The 18,454-nt window shown below is 56.5% G+C and overlaps 1 protein-coding gene across 1 annotated transcript; it reads right to left on the minus strand.

Annotated features, from left to right (window-relative positions):
- Window positions 1-3,436: 3,436 nt before the first annotated feature.
- CAMK2N1 (calcium/calmodulin dependent protein kinase II inhibitor 1) lies at window positions 3,437-7,317 on the minus strand. Its single transcript, XM_043909046.1, has 2 exons — window positions 6,316-7,317; window positions 3,437-4,762 (listed from the first exon to the last, which is right to left on the minus strand). The coding sequence occupies exons 1-2, from the start codon at window positions 6,479-6,481 to the stop codon at window positions 4,692-4,694; spliced, it is 237 nt and encodes a 78-aa protein (XP_043764981.1). The 5' UTR covers window positions 6,482-7,317; the 3' UTR covers window positions 3,437-4,691.
- Window positions 7,318-18,454: the final 11,137 nt, after the last annotated feature.

An 18,454-nucleotide genomic window follows, 5' to 3' on the forward strand; every position in this document is an offset into this window, starting at 1 on the left:
GTACGATCACGTGATGCTGCCATTAATAAGGCACCTGGCCCTGCGCTCAGGCGGAGTGGGAGTTTCTGTTTAATCCTTGTGCCATTGGTACTATCCCTTTTTCCGAAATAAGAAACAGAGGCCCAAAGAGCTTGAGAAACTGGCCCCAAGTCTCAACAAGAAAGTATATAAGAGAAGTTTCAAATTCAAGTCACGCAAGTCCCAAACTCATGCCCTCTGTGTGCCCAGGAGCCACCCTGAAATCTACCCCTTCTTTAAAAAAAAAACAAAAAAACTTGTGTATTTGGCTGTGTCGGATCTTAGCTGTGGCACACGGGACCTTTGCTTGGCACGCGGTATCTTTCCCTGCCCCACAAGGGCTTCTCCCGTGTGGCACGCAGGCTTAGTTGCCCAAGGTACGTGGGATCTTAGTTCCCCAACCAGGGATCACACCTGTATCCCCTGCGTTGGAAGGTGGATTCTTAACCCCTGGACCACCAGGGAAGCCGGAAATCTACCCCTTCTGCTACGTCCTGAGGGCCAAGAACCAGCTGCCTGCTGTCTGCAGAAGTACCCTCACTTTGCCCCTTCATCCATGGCCTCCAGACCAGCAGTAATTTTTGAGTCTTTCTTTTAAAACTCAGTTTACCAACTTCCCCCTCTTAGAGGTGCTTTTGGATGTTCCTTCAGGTTGTCAGCCTGGACAGGCCAAGGAGGTGGAATCCAGAGAGTTGGATGCTTATTACAAGCCTTCAATTAGTGAAGTTGGAATAATGCAACCCTGGGTGCTCGATCCATGCCTGGAGGCTTCAAGACACCCTCCCCCACGTCGGACCTCGAGTGGCCTTTTCCATATTTATGGCCACCTGACCATCCAGATACTTCAAACATATCCCACCCTGGGTATAATAATTCAACATCTGCCCAGTCCCCAAAGTGCCTTCTCAACAAACGTTTGCCCCAATGTTCCAGTGTATTTAAAAGATTTATACCCTTCTTTCACTCTGGAAGGGCAGACTCAGCCTTCCCAGCCTGAGAATCCTGCCTCGGCAAAAGAGAAGGCCTCCAGCAGGAACATTTTGATACATCACTTATCAAGAAGGACCGGAGCCTTGCCCGAGGGCTCACGGGCTCTCCACTTCCCAGCAGATGGCAGCTCCAGATCTTAGCTGACCGCATCCCAGCCCTGCCTCCCTCTGACCCCTGATGCAGTTATCTGTTGTCAGAATAGCGGGAGAACCCAGGCTGAGAAAAATCAACCAACAAAAGGATCTTTAAGGCTGAAGGACAATGGCTGCAGCTGGGACTGAGCCCGGGGTCAGATGACTCCGTATCCCCATCCTGGAGCCTGGACTCTGCGTTCAAGTGTGCTTCAACGATTTACTAGCCGAGCGACCTCGTGTGTGCGTATGTGCGTGTAGTCACTCCGTCATGTCTGACTCTTTGCGGCCCTTTGGACTGTAGCCCAGCAGGCCCCTCTGTCCATGGAATTTCCCAGGCAAGAATCCTGGAGTGGGTTATCATTTCCTTCTCTAGGGGATCTTCCCGACCCAGGGATCAAACACACGTCTCCTGTGTCTTCTGCTTTGCCGGCAGAGTCTTTGCCCACGGAGCCACGGGGAGTGACCTCGTACAAGTCACCTGATGTCTCCCAGCCCTGGTTTCTTCTGTCTCGTCAGGACACGGTTCATGGAGCTGCGGCGAGCCCGGCACACAGTAAGGGCTCAATGAGTGCGGACGTCGTGCCGTCCTTTTCTCCCCTCTGGGGTGTCGAGTCCTTCACCTACTGAAGAGACAGGAGGGCTGTGGGTTTCCGGGGCTGCTGGGCTTGGATTCTGTGAGGCTCAGAAAGGAGGGCGTTGCATAATTGCACGGTGCTTTGATCACGTAAGTGGTAATTACTGCTGGGTGCGGACAGAGACCTACCTTCTGAAAGAATCTTTTCCTTTGGCTCCTACCCCTCTTGGCAAATTGATGCTGCGCAGAGGGTGGGCCCTGCCCCTCACTCTCCAAAGCAGGGCTCCGTGGTGCCTAAAAGTCATCGACCTGGGCACTGGGATTCTCTGGGGTCAGCAGGGACGAGGGCCAGGTTTGGGAACAGAGTCTCACCCCCGGGAAGATCAAGCTGGCACTCCCCCCGGCATCCCGAAGGCCCCGCCAGCTCCACTTGGCCTGCCATTCCTGATGATGACAGAGAGGGACTCCGCTGGGTTCCCGGGAGGCTCTGGGCCTCCACTTCCTGAGAAGCGGGATGAGCCACCCCCCCACTCCCCACAGGCCCTCTGGAACCCCTCTTCCTCCTCGCTCCCCCCAGGCCTGTCTTACCTGATGTCTGAGTCACACTCAGGCTCCTGTCACCAAGAGCTGTGTTGTGACTCCCTGGCTGACAGTTTTACAACAAACACAATAAAAGCTCCCGGCGCTGGAACTCCTGGATGCCGAACAGCCCAGGAGGAAAAAAAAAACTCTCCCGGCCTTTCTTCCGCCAGTCTTTCTCCGAACCCCTCCTCCCCTGGGGGCCTGCTCCAACTGTCCTGAGTCCAACAAGGGGCTGGGAATTTTTTTCATAAGGAGACTTTTTGAGCGGTGGTTGGAGGAGGGCCACAAAGTCTGGGAAGCCTGAGACAATGGAATCGGGCTGTGGGCCCCAGAGGACCAGGTTCTTCCTTCCAACAAGGACCTGGGGACTCGGGAAGGTGAAGGTGCGGGTAAAGAGAACAGCCCCCCCTCAGTCCTGCCTTTGAGGAGGGGCGGCCCATGATGGACGGTCTGGGCATCCCGCGCTGAGTGCTGCCGTGCGCTGGGTGCTGAGTTCATCCTCCCAGCAACCTTCGAGGTGGGAGCTGCATTATCCCCATTTCACAGATTTGAAAACTGAGGTTTTCAAATGAAAGTGAAGTGTGTGTTAGTCACTCAGTCGTGTCTGATTGTTTGCGACCCCATGGACTGCAGCCTGCCAGGCTCCATGGGATTTTCCATGGAATACTGGAGCGGGTTGCCATTCCGTTCTCCAGGGGATCTTCCCGACCCAGGGATCAAACCTCGCCCAGATCTCCTGCATTGCAGGCAGATTCTTTACTGTCTGAGCCATAAAAAATGAAGGGACTTGCTCGAATGCCTAGAGCCAGGAAGTGAAGGAGCTGGGATTTGAATCCAAGTCTGCCAGCCTCCAAACTTTGCCTTTCGCAAGACTGACTCCCTGCCAACCAACACACCCCACCAGGGAAGCCTCAGGGAAGCAGGGAGAGCCCAGTGCAAATCCAAATTGGATGCACTTGCCCTTCGGGGATGGCCTTGCCAATCCAGCTTGTCTTTTCTATCATCTGAGCCCAACCCACACCGACTTTTTGCCGCTCCAACCAAAGCTACTGTCCCCTCCTCCCTGTCTCCAGCCAGCAGAGACAAAAAGCAAGTCCCCCTTTCCCTCCCAACCAAAGCTGAGAAAAGAGAGCAGTGAGACACAGGAACAGTTCTTTTATTGTACATTGGAGAAATAGCCCTGTGTGCTGGTTAAAGGTGCAACATACAGAATATCGAATTAAGAAAAGGGGACAACAGGGTAGGTAAGGAAGAAACCTCTTGAGGTCCAAAGTTGCAACAACAACAACAAAAAAATAGTAGAAGATTTCCTCACGCAAGAGGCATTTTTGCAAATACCATGCAAAACAGGCAGCTGGTGAGCCTTAAGAGAACCCCTATAAATAACAGAAAAAGACACTCCAAGCATTCCTTTACGTGGACTCAGAGCACAGGGAAAAGAAAAGAAACCAAAATGCCTTTTGGCATTTCAAGATATTTGGCACTCTTGTGATTACATTTCTTTTTTTACAGTCCATTAAAGAGAATAAACTGACACAATATTAGAGAAAAAAACAGGCTGCTCACACAACAGACTGCAGGGAGAGGTTAGAAAAAGCTCAAGCATTTTTTTTTCTTTGCTTTTTTTTATGTTTTTTTTTCCTGACATATAAAATGTGTTCGTTTGCATTAACTTGGGCAAATAGCTTGTAGCAACAAAGAAACACAAGCTTTACAATTCATTTTAAAATAAAGCAAGGATTCCTTCTATGCATGATTCCTTAGAAAAGTTCTCTTCTTGTTTTAAACACACTCTTGATAACTTCAAAAGATGACCAAAATAGGATGGAATATCTATAGAGATCACTTTCTGATTTGTTTTGTACATCCAAAGATAACAACATAAAAATAATATAACTGGACAGCATTTCACATCCAAGTGCACAGAATCATTTTTGCAAGATTAAATAATGTAAACATTGGGAACAGCCAAATCAGCGAAGAATGCCAACACCTCAAAACACCTGGTGTTGCTTCATTATTTAAGTGGTTCAAAATCCAGATCTATAATTGCGCAATATTCACTGTATATAAAAAGAAATGGATATTAACTTTGACAAATAGCTGCAACTGAGACTTCTTTTTATTTCTTTACATGTGTGTATATAGTGATTTCTTTAATTTTTAAAAATTTTTTTTCATTTTTATTTTTGCAAAGGAGCCCAGAGCCTTCTCCTTCTCACGCCTCATCTGTCTCCCGGCCTGACACGGATACAGGTTGTTGATTTCCTCGCGGGTAGTAAGCTAGTAATCAATTTCAAAGTGCTTTCTCTTTTCACGCTCTTTTTGCCAATAACTGTTAACCGCCGGTCTCACTCTTATTCTCTCCCTTAACTCATTGTCTTTGGGGGGAGTTAGACACCAGGAGGTGCCTTGTCTGTCATATTTTTCAGCACGTCATCAATCCTATCATCTTCAATAACAACTGCAAAAAAAGGGGGAGAAAAGCAGAAGTGAGCGCTCTTATTTGGGCCTAGCGGGGGGGTCTCCAACGGGCAGAGGCGGAAGGAAAGAGAGGGAGGGGGCTCCACGCCCGCCGATACAGCCCCATCCTCCTCGTCTCAGCCTGGGGTCCCTCTGCGGCTTTCCTCTGACCCACCTCCACCCCGAGGCTGCGTCCCAGCACGGTTCTGAGAACAGGAAGCCGACAGCGCACGAAACCCGCAGCCCAGCCTGCAGCCCGGGCGCGCACCGGCCTGGTCCTCACCCCGCGGCATCCCCACCGCCACTCACCCTGGAGGGTGCATCTCTTTCGAAAGAAGGCTCCGGGGTCTGAGAGGGGTCTGGGACCCTTCCCGGGTGCCCCGAGCGCCGCGAGGGGGCAGCCAAGGCGGGGGGTGGGGGTGGGGGAGGTTCAGAGATGCGCGAGCCAGCGGGGACGTCAGGGGGCCGGTCACACAGCGTGCAGCCCGTCGCGGGGTTCAGGCCTCGCTGGGGTCAGGGCCTACCCCCGCCCCACCCCGTCCCTCCGCGCTGCCTGCGGGCGGACTTGGCCTCTCCGCACTCGCCGCTCCCGAGGTCGGAGCCTCTCTTCGCTGCCGGCCGGGGGCTCGCCCGCCTCTCCGCATCCGCCTCTCTCCATCTCTGCCTAGCCTGCCCATCCTCGGTCTCTCCATCATCTCCCAGAGCGACGGTCACCTGTCGAGGTCTCCGGGCCTCCCTCTCTCTGTTCGGGGTGTCGGTCGCCCTCATTGTTTCAGCGACTAGACTCGCGTCCCCGGCTCGCAGTCTCCCCGGCTCCGGCTAGCTCTCTCCCGAGCTTTGTCTCGGGCTCTGCTCATCCCGGCCTCCCCCTGCCTCCGCCCGCGGCTTCCCTCCCTGTCTCTGCGCCTCGGTCTCTCCCGGCGACTGTCGGTCTCCTTCTTGGTCCCCGAGCCTCTGGAGCTCCTCTTGGAGCCTCGCCGAGTCCGCGTCTCTCCCGGGCTGTTCCAGCTCCCGCGCCTAGTGCCCGGGCTCCGCAAACCCCCTCCCTCTGCCAAGTAACAATGAAAAGCCCCTGCGATCCGAAAGCCCCTCGCATTCCCCACAGGAACCGGGCCTCCCCCCGCAGTCCCCACGCCGTCCCCTGGGGAGCCCTAGGACCCCCCCCGCCACACACACACACCCGGGTTGTAGACGGAGTGCAGCTGCAATTACATTGCGCAAAGGGGGCGCAAAAGGGGGCAAGGGATAGAAATCAGAAAGCAAACTTTGGCACGGGCAGGGACCCGGGAAAACCTTTCGGCCCCCTGCGGCAGCGAGTGGCCGCCACGCCCCCTGGGTGACCCCAAACGCGGATCCAGCTGAGGGGGAGGGGTTCCCAAGACCAGCTGGAGCTGAACCCGCAGTGCGGGGTCCCCCACCCCCCACTCCCCGCAATTCCGCGCGACGAGATTTTAGTGGGTCGGAACGGTCCCCCGGGCGCCGGAGACCCTAGCGAACCGCCACCAGGCCTGGGTGCCCAAGAAACGGGTATCGGGGAGGGGGGCGCTATCTCACCCCGCTTGCTCCGACCGATTTGGCCCAGCTTGGGCGGCCGCTTGTTCTGCCCGGAGCCGAAGAAGTTGTTGGTGTCCTGCAGGCGGCAGGAGAAGACCTGGCCCACGTCGCCGCCGTCGCCGTAGGGGCTCAGCTTCTCGTCGCCGTAGGGCAGCACCTCCGACATGGTCGCGTCCGGGGGCTCCGCGGCGGCACCTCCTCCGCCCGCGTCCCCGCCCGCGGCGGACAGGGTCAGCGGCGCTGGGGCCGGGGCCGGCCGGCCGGGGACGGCCCACGAGCTGCGGCGGCTAGAGGCCCGGGGCGGCGGTGGGGTGGCGGTGGGGTGGGGGCGCCGCTGGATCGGGAGCGCGCGGCCGGCCCGAGCGACCCAGCCAGCGCCCGCGGCTGCGCTGCGCTGCGCTCCGGCTCGGCGCGCCGGGGACTGCTTCTCCGGGAGAGGCGAGCGGGACTCACATCCTCGGCGCGCTCGGGCGCGGGGCTGGGGCCGGGCCGGGCGGGGCCGAGAGCCGGAGGCGGGGGGGAGGCTGTGCCGGCGAGCCCCGAGGGCGCGGGGCCGAGGAGGGCGCACCCCGGGGAGCCGGGCGGACCGGTCCTGCGGCGGCAGCGGCGCCGGTTCGGGGAGGCTGACTGGGGAGCTGCGAACGGCGGGGCTGCGAGCGGCGGGGCTGCGAGGGGCGGAGGGGGAGGGGAGCGAACGAGGAGGGAGGGCACGGGGGACGGGGGGCGGGGGGCGGGAGAGGATGCCCGGAGGGAGGGGGGAGCGAGAAACCCAGAGGGAGACGCGGGGAGAAGCGGAGACGGAGAGAGAATGGGAGGCAGGGGGATTGACCGAAAGAAACAGGGAGAGGAAGGAAAGAGAGAGGCGGCGAAGCAGGGGCGGAGGGAACGTCCAGCTCGGATCGGAGAGGCCGGGGGGCGACAGGAGAGGAGGATCGCGAGGGAGAGAAAGGGAAGGAGGAGAGGAAGAGGGAGCAGGCGGCGGCTGGGACCCGGAGCCAGCCCGCTAGCGAGATATGCCGGCCACGGCGCGGAGGCGAGGCCCGGGGGGAGCACGGGGAGGAGCGGACCCGGGCCGCGGGGAGCGATCCCTGGAAGCCGGGCGACGTCACGGGGCCGCGACTAGCTTCCTGCCCCCGCCCCCGGCACCCGCGTCCTGCCCGCGCCGAGGGGGCCCCCGGTGAGCCCCGCCCCGGCCCGGAGGCCTCCGGGCGCCTCCTCCCCTCCCACCCCCCCCCCGCACCCCCTCCTGCGAGTGTTTACCCGGTCCCGAGCCGGTGCGCGGCGGCTGAGCGCGGGACCAGCCCCCCGGCTCTGCCTCCCGCCGGGGCCGGGGAGAGGAGCAGTGGGGGGGTTCCGGGGGGGTTCCGGGAGCAGGGGGGCGGGGGACCCACGACCCGCGCACGGGGAAGGACAGATGGATGCCGGTCTCCCTGGAGGCCAGAGGCGGGGGCAGAAGTCAGAGGGCACCCGCGACCTGTGGACCCATCTCCCCCGCCGGCGCCAACCGGGGAGCCCCTTGCCCCCATCACCGCGCGCCCACTTTAGACTCTCGGGGCCCGGCCCCTTGGGCCTCGCACTCGCCCTGGAAGGCCCCGCTCCCGCCGGGGCTCTGGACTGGGGCCGCCGCGGGGCCTCGGGGTGGAGGCGAGGGGGGTGAGGGGAGGCGGCCCCGCCTCCCCGAGGAGAGGGGAGTGCCTCATTACGCCGGGCTCACCCGGGATGCCCGGCCCTTGGCGTCCGCTGCCTCCGCTAGGGGCGTCCCAGGCCTCCAGCCCTCTGCCCTCGGGGACCTCCCTTCCAGCAACAGCCACAAGCCCTGGGGAGAGACTGCGGCTTCAGGGCCAAGAAGCGGGTTCTGGATCCTGGGAAGGAGACGGTGGGGGGGGGGGGGTGCGGCGGGGCGCGGGGGCAGCCCCCAGAGGCCTAGGAGGCACGCCTGCCGAGCAGATGGTAACTCCGAGGGGGGCAAGGTGCGTGAGGACGGCTCCTTATCCTCACTCGGAGTCAACAACACCTGCCCTACCCCCGGAGACGCCTTTAGCAGTAGAGCCAACCTGACCAGCGAAAGGTTCAACCATGCCAAGGTCACGGAGCGTGATGAGGGCAGGGCAGAGGAACACATCTTGGTCCCCCGATGAGTGTCAGCTGGTTCAACCAGCTGCCCTGCGAGGAGTCCCACCAATAGCAAAAGTGCATCCTGAGCCTCACTTGCCCCTTAAATCTAGGACACTGCGTGGCTTTAGTGCTAGAGGCATAAAGGGGCTGCCTGAGAGGGGCCAGTCCAGCCTCAAACTGAGTCAAAGAGAGGCTGGCCTCCCCAGGCCAGACACCCCGGGGAGATGGGAGGAAGGGGACTGTGAACCCGGGGTGCAGATGGAATAGGCATGGCCTTTGGATTCAGGCCCGAGTTTGAATCCCCGTCCTGCCATTGGCTCGAGGGGTGACTTTGGGCACGTCACATCCCCTCTCTGAACTTCCATGATCTCAGCTATAAAATGGGGCATGTGGCTCACTAGCTGCCTGTGTGCCTCACAGGACCGTTAGGAAAACAAGGTGACATCAGGCTTCCAGTGCCAGGCTGGGCATGAATGTGCACCAAACACTTGAGAGATGACTTAACTCCAAGGAACAGTAGCACTTCATTCATTCCCACTTCAGAGCCACCAGAGCCCGAAGGATCCATAGAGAGGACCCAGTCCAGTCTCCTCATTTACAGACCGGGAAATGGAAGCCCAGAGAGGGTCAGGAACTTGCTCCAAATTTCCCAGCTTGTCAGTGGAAGAAGCCGCAGGTCTCTGGCCTCCTTTGCTTCACTCCACAAGCCGCCTATCTCCATTCATTAAGGCTTTACTGAGCATCTGCTCTGAGGTTCGCACCAGGCCAAGCGCTGGAAGAGAAAACAAAAGCATCAGAAGTAGGATGATGGTTAAAAGAAGCTCTTAGTCTTGTATCAGGCTTTCTCTTCTCCCCCACCCCCCAAAAGCATCCTCACATCTGTTATTGACCTTGCTTCTCAAAATAAACACCTTTTGAGACAGAAAGAGGAGACAGTACATCCCTGTGTAACTGCTCGCAGAAAGAGTATGAGTGACTTGCCAAGGTCACAGGCTATAGTGACGGAGCCAAGAGAAGCCACTTGTCCCAGCTGTGACTCCAGGCCCCCATAGGGGACACCCCATAGTGGCGACCGCATGAGGGGCTGGGACCCCCCGGCTCCTTCCTTATTGCTGAGTAACAAAGCAGTGTCCATAGCGAGCAGCTACCACAGTCCCACTGTTCAGAAGATTTACGGAAAGGCAGAGAGGGCTGGTGAACCCCTGCACGCACAGCAGGGGAAAGCAAAGAGAGAAGCCATCTGTCTGCATGCTTACCTTGTTGCTGTTGTTTAGTCGCTTGCTTGTGACTCTTTTTGCAGCCCCATGGACTGTAGACTGCCAGGCTTCTCTGTCCATGGGATTTCCCAAGCAAAAGTGGGTTGTCATCTCCTTCTCCAAGAGATCTTCCCCAACCCAGGGATCGAACTCACATCTCCTGCATCGCAGGTGGGTTCTTTACCACCAAGCCACCTGGGAAGCCCCATGTTTGCTTTGCCTTGTTCCACATAAGGTGAAAGGGGGCAGCATCACACCTTCCCGACTCGGTGACCCATGCCCTTACTGAAACACCCATCCCTCTCAGGCACGTGGCACTTTACAGTCAGAAAGGTGTTTCTATGACTGTTCCCTTCATAGAGCCTCCCTTTAGCCTTCAGAAGTGGCGGGGCCAGGACACGCAGGCCCATTTGACAGATAAGGTTCCTGGAGGTTAAGTGATGCCTCCAAGGGCACACACATGCTCTGCAAGAGAAAGTGTGAATCAGTATGTTGTTCCTCCATCCCTATCCCACACCCCCACCCCAGCTGTCTCCATTTCAAAGGCCTTGCTCGGTCCTCTATTTGTTCAGCCTTCAGTGGGCCGTTGCTTTATTCTGGAGCCCCAGACATGGAGGCAGACGTGTACCCTGGGTCTCCATCCATCCCTGCCATACCCACCAAAGCCAAGAGGCTGGCTCTGAGCCAGATGTCCAGAGCTATTTTGAAGACGCCAGGTCCAGATGGAGGAGCGGACCCAGTAAGGCAGGAGTGGAGACCCCTTTGTACGCCACCCATCAAGGAAGCCTGCGTCTAGTGGAGCAGCCCAGGGTGAAGGGAGCGGCCTTCACGAGGGCAAGCCAAGTTCAAATTCCTGCTCATCATCTCCTAACTCCGTGGTTATCTCACCTCACAGTGCCTCAGTTTCCTCACCTGTCAAGTGGGGGTAATAATTATTCCTACTTGGTGGTTTGCTCCAGGGAAGGAGATTATATATGTATCATGTGCCTATCACACAGTAAGTCCTCAGTAAATGCAGTTATAATTATTAGCTGTTGACTCTCTTTGTGACTGAAGAAGCTGATTCTCTCCTCTAGGCCTCTAGCTCTGCATCACAAAATGGGAAATTTGGAAAAAATCACATCTTTATTTTTTCAGCTGCAAAATCAACCAGGTCTGTCAAATCTAAAGTAGATAAAACTGTGCTTGAGGCCAAGGTGGGGGCTTCCTCCTCAAATCTCACCTGAAAGCCCCTTCACCAAACCCTGGGGCTCTGCAGCCTGAGAACCACAGGACAGGGACCATCTCAGTGAGCATTTTCAGCACAAATACTCCGCGGTTAAAGATGCATGTTTGCAAGGCCTTGCCATGCCCTGAGCCTGACACTAGTGTCCGCAGGATAGAAAAACAGAAAACCCAGCCCCAGATGGGCGCCAGCATCACACAGACGCCCTGACCGCCTTTGGTCCCTGGTTCCCTTCCCCTCTCTCCTGCCCAGAGGGGGAAGCCGAGGCATGGTCCGCAGCATCAGAGAGAAATGGGAGACTTAGAGAAGAGGAAGGCTCTCCTGGCAGCTCAAGCCCAGGTTCCCGTGGGGCGGAGCCCTGGGAATGCTGAGCCTGAGGGGGCTGGCTCAGACCCTCAACGGTCTATCAGGGAAGGCAGGGATGCGGTGCTCCCTAGCGGCCAGCCGGTCACCTGCAGAGATGCCAAGAGTCCTCCCGGCAGGGGACACCCCTCTGAGCCAAGGCTGGATAAATACCCACGCTGCCTCCAGCCTTCTCACCTTGGTGACCGGCACCTCGGCACCTCGGTGGTGCCTGTTCCCCACCTCCTTGAAAGGCTGGGCCTCTGCCGCCCACCCCCCACCGCGCATGCATACAAAGACACACACACACACACACACACACACACACACACAGTGAAAAAAAGCCTGTGGGGGTGGCTCAGACCTAGACTCAAGCAACAACCCAGGAGGACTTCACTCACCTTACCTTCATTCAGCAAATATCTGCAGAGGACTTTCACGACAGCCACAGCCCTTCCCTGAAAAAACTCAGAGTAGTGGCTTCTTTGCTTTGCTTTGTTAATCACTGAGACCCTTTCTTCAAATAAAATCTTACAGGGAACCTCAGTAAATACAACGTAGATAAAGGGCAAGCTGCTGGGGAGCTAGGGGCTCAGGACCCCACCTTTTAGGCCCTTCATCCTCCCCAGAGGGTCTCCAAAGAGCGCCCAGAGTTCTAGAAGGCTCTGCATGAAACCGCCTCTAGAGTTTGTCTGGTCCCACCACCTCCGTCACAGGTGGGGGAGCGGGGGCCCACGGGGGGGACTGGACTCCTGCCGCGGGTCTCAGAGCCCTGCACGTCACCGCAGCTCAGAGTGGTATCCGGAGGGGACCTCTGGCCACACACACACAGTCAGTCACAAAACACCAGGGCTTTTTGCAACGATGAAGTCTGTTGTGTTCCCTTAGAATAAAAAGATCAGAGGGCAATTTTTAAAAAGACTTTATTATACCAACGACCCCTCAAAGTGAGAGTCCCATGGGCTCTTCAGGAGAACGTCAGAAACAGTGAGGACAGCTGGGGCCAGCTGAGGAGCCCAGTTTCACCAGGACATGGTGGGGCGGGGGGCGGATCTGGTGTCCTGACTGCTCTCTCCCCTGCTCAGCCACTGCTCATCCTCACACAGAGGATGGGGGGACGGGGGGTCCTCGGACCTCCGACAGACCAGCCCAGAACCAGCAGGTGGGAGGCGCTGGGGCTCCGCGTCACCCTGGGGAACAGCTGCCTCACTCAGGCCCAGGCCAGGAGGAGAGCCGTGGCCGTGTCTGTGTGATCCTGAGAGCCGCCGCCAAGCCCAGGGGTGACCATAGCCTGGCGGAGGCTGGTGGAGGCTCAGGAGGATGGCTTCCGTGGTCTGGCTTCAGCGCCTGGGCTCTGACTATCTAACCAGGCTCCTGAGAGGCCTGGAGAGAGGCCTGAAGTCTCCTGACTCAAGAACCCCTGACCTCACCAGTGGATGAGCTGAGTAAACCACGACCGCTAAAGGGGACCAAGGAGGAGCTTGACCCCGCCGCGTTCAGAAAGGGTAGGCCTCTGACCACAACTCAGTCTCTGGGAAGAGCTTCCCACACCCTGGGAACACATATCCACACTCAGTAACCACAGGAGGAGGCTGTGATTACCCTTTCTCTCTCGTGTCACCCTCAGGGGCTCTGAGGTGCCAGAAGCTGAGTGACGAGCCCAAAGCTGTACGCAAGGGCCTGGAGAGGCGGTGGGTCGGAGTCCGGGCCAGCCTCTCAAATATTGGGTGATACCGCCTCCCTGCGGACACCTGGGAGTCAGGCAACCCGGGACAAGCCTCTTCTAGTCTTCGCACTTCGTCCCACCCACAAACCGAGGGACAGAGATTATAGTCCAAACCTCCCACACACGGAGGACCCCCTCTGAGAATCGACTGAGAGAGATGGGCTCTCCTTCCCAGATGCAGCAAACCGTGCATGCAATTTCCAGGGGATTTCTGAACGGCAAACTTCCTCCAGATAAAGAACACAGGACTGGATCCTGTAAATGACTCTCCCCACTGCTATCCTGTAAAAACAGAAGAGCTCTTTTACACCTTAAAGCCAGGACCCTCACCCTGACTCTCCCCTAAACCTAGGGTCAGACCTTTGGGGGCTCAGCTCCGGGCAGAACAATGTGACCGCGGACCTCTGAGCCCAGACTCCCAGCAAGGGCATAGGTTCCGCTCTGGCCTCTTGGGTTCCCACACAGTGTAACTCAGGCACATCCCCACCTGACTGATGCAAGGTCATTTGGTGTCCGTGACAATCTGGAAGGTCGGCAGGACAGAGAGGGGTCTTGACCCACTGCACAGCGGGAAGGAGTCAGCCCCAAACGAGGAAGGCGAGCTGCCCAGCCAGAACCAGAGCCTAGACCGAGAGCCCAGGCCTCCCGACAACCAGCTCAGAGCTCTGTCCACTCAACTCAGTGATGAGCGAGTGAAATGGGGGGAAATCGGCAGCTCAACCCCAGCTCCACCCCCTCTTACCTGCACGGCCTCCCAGCAGTCACTTCGCTGTCTGAGCCAGATTTCCTCTCATTGGTACAGTGGGGGTAACCAGATAAGCCTCAAGGGGACACTGAGGTGCTGATGGGTCCCTAGGAGGAGACCTAGTGGGACAGCTGGCCCAGGGACAGCTCCATGCGGTGAGTCCCACTGCCTGGAGCCCTCTGGGGCCTGCGAGGGTGGAGAGAAGGGCTTTCTGTTCCTAGGAACTTCTTGGGTAGTAGGAAGGGCAGCAGCTGGAGAAGCAGCCAGGGCCTGGACACAGAGGCCCTCCCTACCCTGCCCTGCCAGACCCTGGGCATCCAGAAGAGGAAAGACGGGTCTGGGAGGGGAGGTGCTGGGTGCAGGTGAGAAAGATGTGAAGACAGACAGACTCACAGAAGCAGATGGAATCCAACAGAAGCAGAGAGACTAAAAAAGCCCCAGAGAGGAAGACAGATCCACGGGAAGAGGAAGAAACTCGTTCACACACTCCAAGACAAGAGACAACAGGGTAGACGAAAGGCGGGACCGTCAAGTACAGTAGTTGACAGTTCTGTCTCTTTGCAGAGGAGGAGACAGAGAAACTTGATGCGTAGGCAAGAGGGCAGAAGGCAAAGACAGGGCAGAGGAGAGGACGGCAAAGGGGCAGGCCAGGCTGGGAGAAGCAGGATTTTCTCCACTGAGAAAAAGCTTCTGGGGAGAAAAATCAAAATCTATGCCATGCAATTTTTTTCAGCATCCTTTACCAGTGTGAAGTCATCTGGGTATTTTAAGAACATGTGATGCATTATGCATGTCTTATTTTTTTGTTGAAAGAAATCATGGTTAGTATATTTAAAGATGTGAATGCCTGGAAAATTATAGGGAGGGAAATGTGAGATTTTTTTTTTCCGCCTGAATTTTCTGGGATTCTCAGTATTTTCACATCTGCACCCGGCTTCCTGGTGTGTTGGGCAGAGAAAGGAACTAGAGAGAACATTCCTGCTTGTCCCCTTTCCAGCCTGTGCCCAGCTGCGTCTGGTGTCAGCAGCCCCAGGTCCTTCTCAGGCTCTGTTCTGAGGCCTGTTCTCCAGCCCCCAGGAGGAGAGAAAATTGCACCCGCCTTTGGAAGCGCCACCTCGGTGTCGCCCGCAAGGCCTCTGGCAGCCGCAACCATAGGAGCACAGCGCCACCTGGAGGCCATGGCAGAAATCGCAGCGAGAGAGGGATTCCCATCACAAGCCCTGGTGCAGGGAAGGGCAGGAAGAAAAGCACATTAGGCGCCCACGTACTGCACGCATGAATGAAGCCCCGTCCGATGAAGCACCTTAAACACTAGGGATGACCTTGAGGGGGTGGGAGGCCTGAAGTATGGCGATGTGGACATTTATATTGGTGTGAACCCCCTGCCTCCAGCCTGCAGACCACAAGATAACAAGGTAAGAGGGCATCTGGTGCGCCCGGTGCTTATAAGTGCTCGTGGAGTCCAGCTGAGGCCCTCCAGGGCCACAGCCCAATCCAAGAGGGATCTGGGTTTGAGTCACCGAAGGTGAGGCCACGGCTCTGGCAGGAACAAAGGGTAAAGGTCAAGAGCGGAGGGCCCGCCCCCAGGCCAGGGCAGCTCCTGGGACCGGTGCCAATGTCCCTGGCTCGGCCTCACGTGACCCACGCTCGGGGAAGGGAAATGCCAGGTCCCTCGGCTGGCATCTGAAAAACAATAAGGCAGCAGCTGCAAGAGAGATGACTAATGAGCACTCTGGGGAGCAATTCAGGACATTGTACATGGAAACTTATCTCATTCAAAATTGATCAGCTATCACTCTCTAATTAGGGAGAAAATGTGCTGATCTCCCCGGCTTTCCGGGAATGTGGGCCTGGGGCCGCGGCAGGCAGCTCTGCTGAAGAGGGCCCTCGGAGCTCAGACCGCAGCCCCGAGAAGGGCTTTGAAACTACCACCTGCAGCCTCGCTCACCCACTCGCTGTGTCCCAGGCAGGCCCAGCGGCAGAGCTGGATGGAGCCTTGGAGAGCTTCTAATCCAACCTGCTCCTTTTACAGACGCAGCGAAGCTCAGAGAGGTTACACCACTCCATTAAGATCACACAGCAACAGAACCCGAGAGAAAGTCAGCTCCCAGGCCAGACCATTTGGCACCATGCAGCGGTGCCGGCCTGACTTCTCCCGCGTGGAGCCCTCGAAGCTCTGGGCGGGTCACTGTACGTGATGTTCTCTTACACAATGCATTGTAGCTCCAGGCACTCGGAGAAGCCCCTGCCCTTGTTCTTTACAATCAGGCCATGACCCTCACCTCTTGTCCAAAAACCAACTCCCACAGGCAGCCTTCCAGGATCATTGGCCCACATCCATCTTCTTATTCACCAGTTTACTCTTTCATTCCATGTACATTCAGCAGTTAAGAGCTGGGGCTCTGGAGTCAAAGTGCCTGGGCTTAAATCCTGTCTTTCCTGGGTGCTTGAGTGAGACACTTGACCTTTCTGAGCCTTGACTTCCTTTTGTTTAAAGTAAGAATAATACAAACACATAGCTCACAGTGATTAAGCGACGTTAATCATGTCCATTCCTTTGCAGGCCCTTAGCAAAGAGCAAGCCCTAATGTGAGCTCTAATTAGTGCAGAGTGACAGCCTAAACAAATCGTGCTGGGGCAGAAATAAGACACAGTTTCTGCCCGAGACGTGGGCAAGATGGCTGAGCAAGGAGGACTGGATGATGGCATGTCAGAGGAGCAGCCCCTAACTCCACCTAAGCGGGGAGGGTCAGGGGAGGTTTTCCGAAGGGAACACCTAAAGCTGAGTTTTAAAGGGTGAGATGTTAGCAAGGTGAAGAAAGGACCAGAATGCCAGGGGTGAGACTCAGCAATAGCAGAGGCAAGGAGGCAGGAACAGCAGGTGTGTTTAACAAAGCTCAGAGGCTCGGTGTGGCTGGAGCCACGGGTGAGAGACAGACAGACGTGCAGAGGCCTGGAGAGATGGCCAGGGGCTGGGTCACACACCTCCATGTGCCTTATAGGACCCAGGGCTTGAGCCTGGAGGTGACAGGGAGCCTGGGGACCTTCCAGGCTCCGCTTCTCTTCGAGCAGAGAAGGCATGTGGTCAGACCGGTGTTTCTAATAGATCATTCTCAGCTCTGTGGGATGGCTGTTCTCTGCTTGGCTCCCCTTCAGCAGATACCCTACCCTTGGTGGCTTTGTTTTGAACCGTCAGGGCATCTGCTCTAACCACGCCAATCTCAAAGGCCCTCCCAGCTACAACATTCTGTGAATCAGAAATGCTCCAACAGCCATCACCCATCCATCTCTAGGGCTTATTCGTTTTCAAACCATCAGGCCACTTTCAAAGACAACACTGAGTGTTTTGAGGGCAGAAACTGCGCCACATTCATCTCTGAATCCCCAGGCACAGAATACACATTTAGCTGAGGTTTCTGGGATGAATAAATGCCCACCAAGGATACAAAACTTCACAGCTCTTCCTCTGAGCACCCCCACTTCAGTGATCACCCACATCAGATCTGTCCACATCCAGGTTAGGACCAGGGCTGCAAAAGGTGTCAGAGTTCGCCCTAGTTTGTCATGCTGTTTGCTGTTTACATTTTCCATAATTCTGAGTGAATCGGGGCTCCGAGGACCTGCCTTTCCATCATAATTCTGAGAGAATTGGGGCTCCTCCTCCATCAGGATAAGCCTCAACCTGCGGTCTGTAAAACCAGGCGTGACTGGTGATTCTCAGGGTGCTGACGGGCTTCAAAAATGCTGTGCCTCTGTAATATTCACTTGTCTCTTGGACAGTTTTCCTTCTTAGCCTCTCAGGTTCAACATGATTTAAAGGGAAAGGGCTTTATACTCAGACTTTGCTGGCTTTGAGCAAATCACATAAGCTGCAAAAAGGGGTGATAGAGCCTCCACTTCCGGTTCACCCTAAATCTAAGAAACACACCTGACACGGGTAGAGCCCAACATTGCCAGGATGGTGATGATGTGTGGCCGTCGGTAAACTGTAACCCTACCAGGAAGTTCTCATTGGTACAACGGGGTGAACAATACTCGCTTTGTCGGACTATAAGCATTCACCCTTATCAAGTATCTCACAAACAATTTCAAAACGCCAGGAGCAATTATTCAAGACCATCCTGGCCGAATGCTGTCAGCGTTGGATTCAAGTGGCTGAGCCTGAGGGTTGAATTGAAATTCACCACAATCCCATGGTTAGTCCCCCACCACCAGCTTCCACAGGCTTCCCTGATAGCTCAGTTGGTAAAGCATCCACCTGTAATGCAGGAGATCCCAGTTCGATTCCTGGGTTGGGAAGATCCCCTGGAGGGAAAGGTTACCCACTCCAGGATTCTGGCCTGGAGAATTCCATGGACTGTATAGTCCATGGGGTCGCAAAGAGTGACACCACTGAGCGACTTTCACTTCTTCACTAGCTTCCCTCCCACAGATCAGTCTAAGCCCCTTCAAGCCTGCTAGAAAGGAGCTCCTTAAACCAAGGGTGGGGACTTGCATGGGTGACGGAGAGCTCGGAGCAGTCTCTCCAGCCAGGCTGTGACCACGTGTGGACCTCAGGTCTGCAGTCTGGGTACGTGTGAGCTCGTGTCCCCAAGCAGCTGTCACCTCGAGGCAGTGATGGTGTGCTGCTCCTGTGTCTCACACAATGGGCACCTCAACTCCCTTGGAGGAGCCTTCAAGACAGAAGAATCAGTCTGCCCAGGGTATGAGTCGGTCTGGGGTAAGAGCAA

Source organism: Cervus elaphus, chromosome 8 (assembly GCF_910594005.1).
Source record: "Cervus elaphus chromosome 8, mCerEla1.1, whole genome shotgun sequence".
Classification (NCBI taxonomy): domain Eukaryota; kingdom Metazoa; phylum Chordata; class Mammalia; order Artiodactyla; family Cervidae; genus Cervus; species Cervus elaphus.

What these genes read in the sequence shown, in the direction of transcription:
- CAMK2N1 (XM_043909046.1), bottom strand. Translation starts at nt 6,481, where the DNA reads ATGTCGGAGGTGCTGCCCTACGGCGACGAGAAGCTGAGCCCCTACGGC. An exon ending in AATCGGTCGGAGCAAGCGGG is followed by an intron (nt 4,763 to 6,315) that starts GTGAGATAGCGC and finishes CTTTTTTTGCAG; the next exon opens with TTGTTATTGAAGATGATAGG.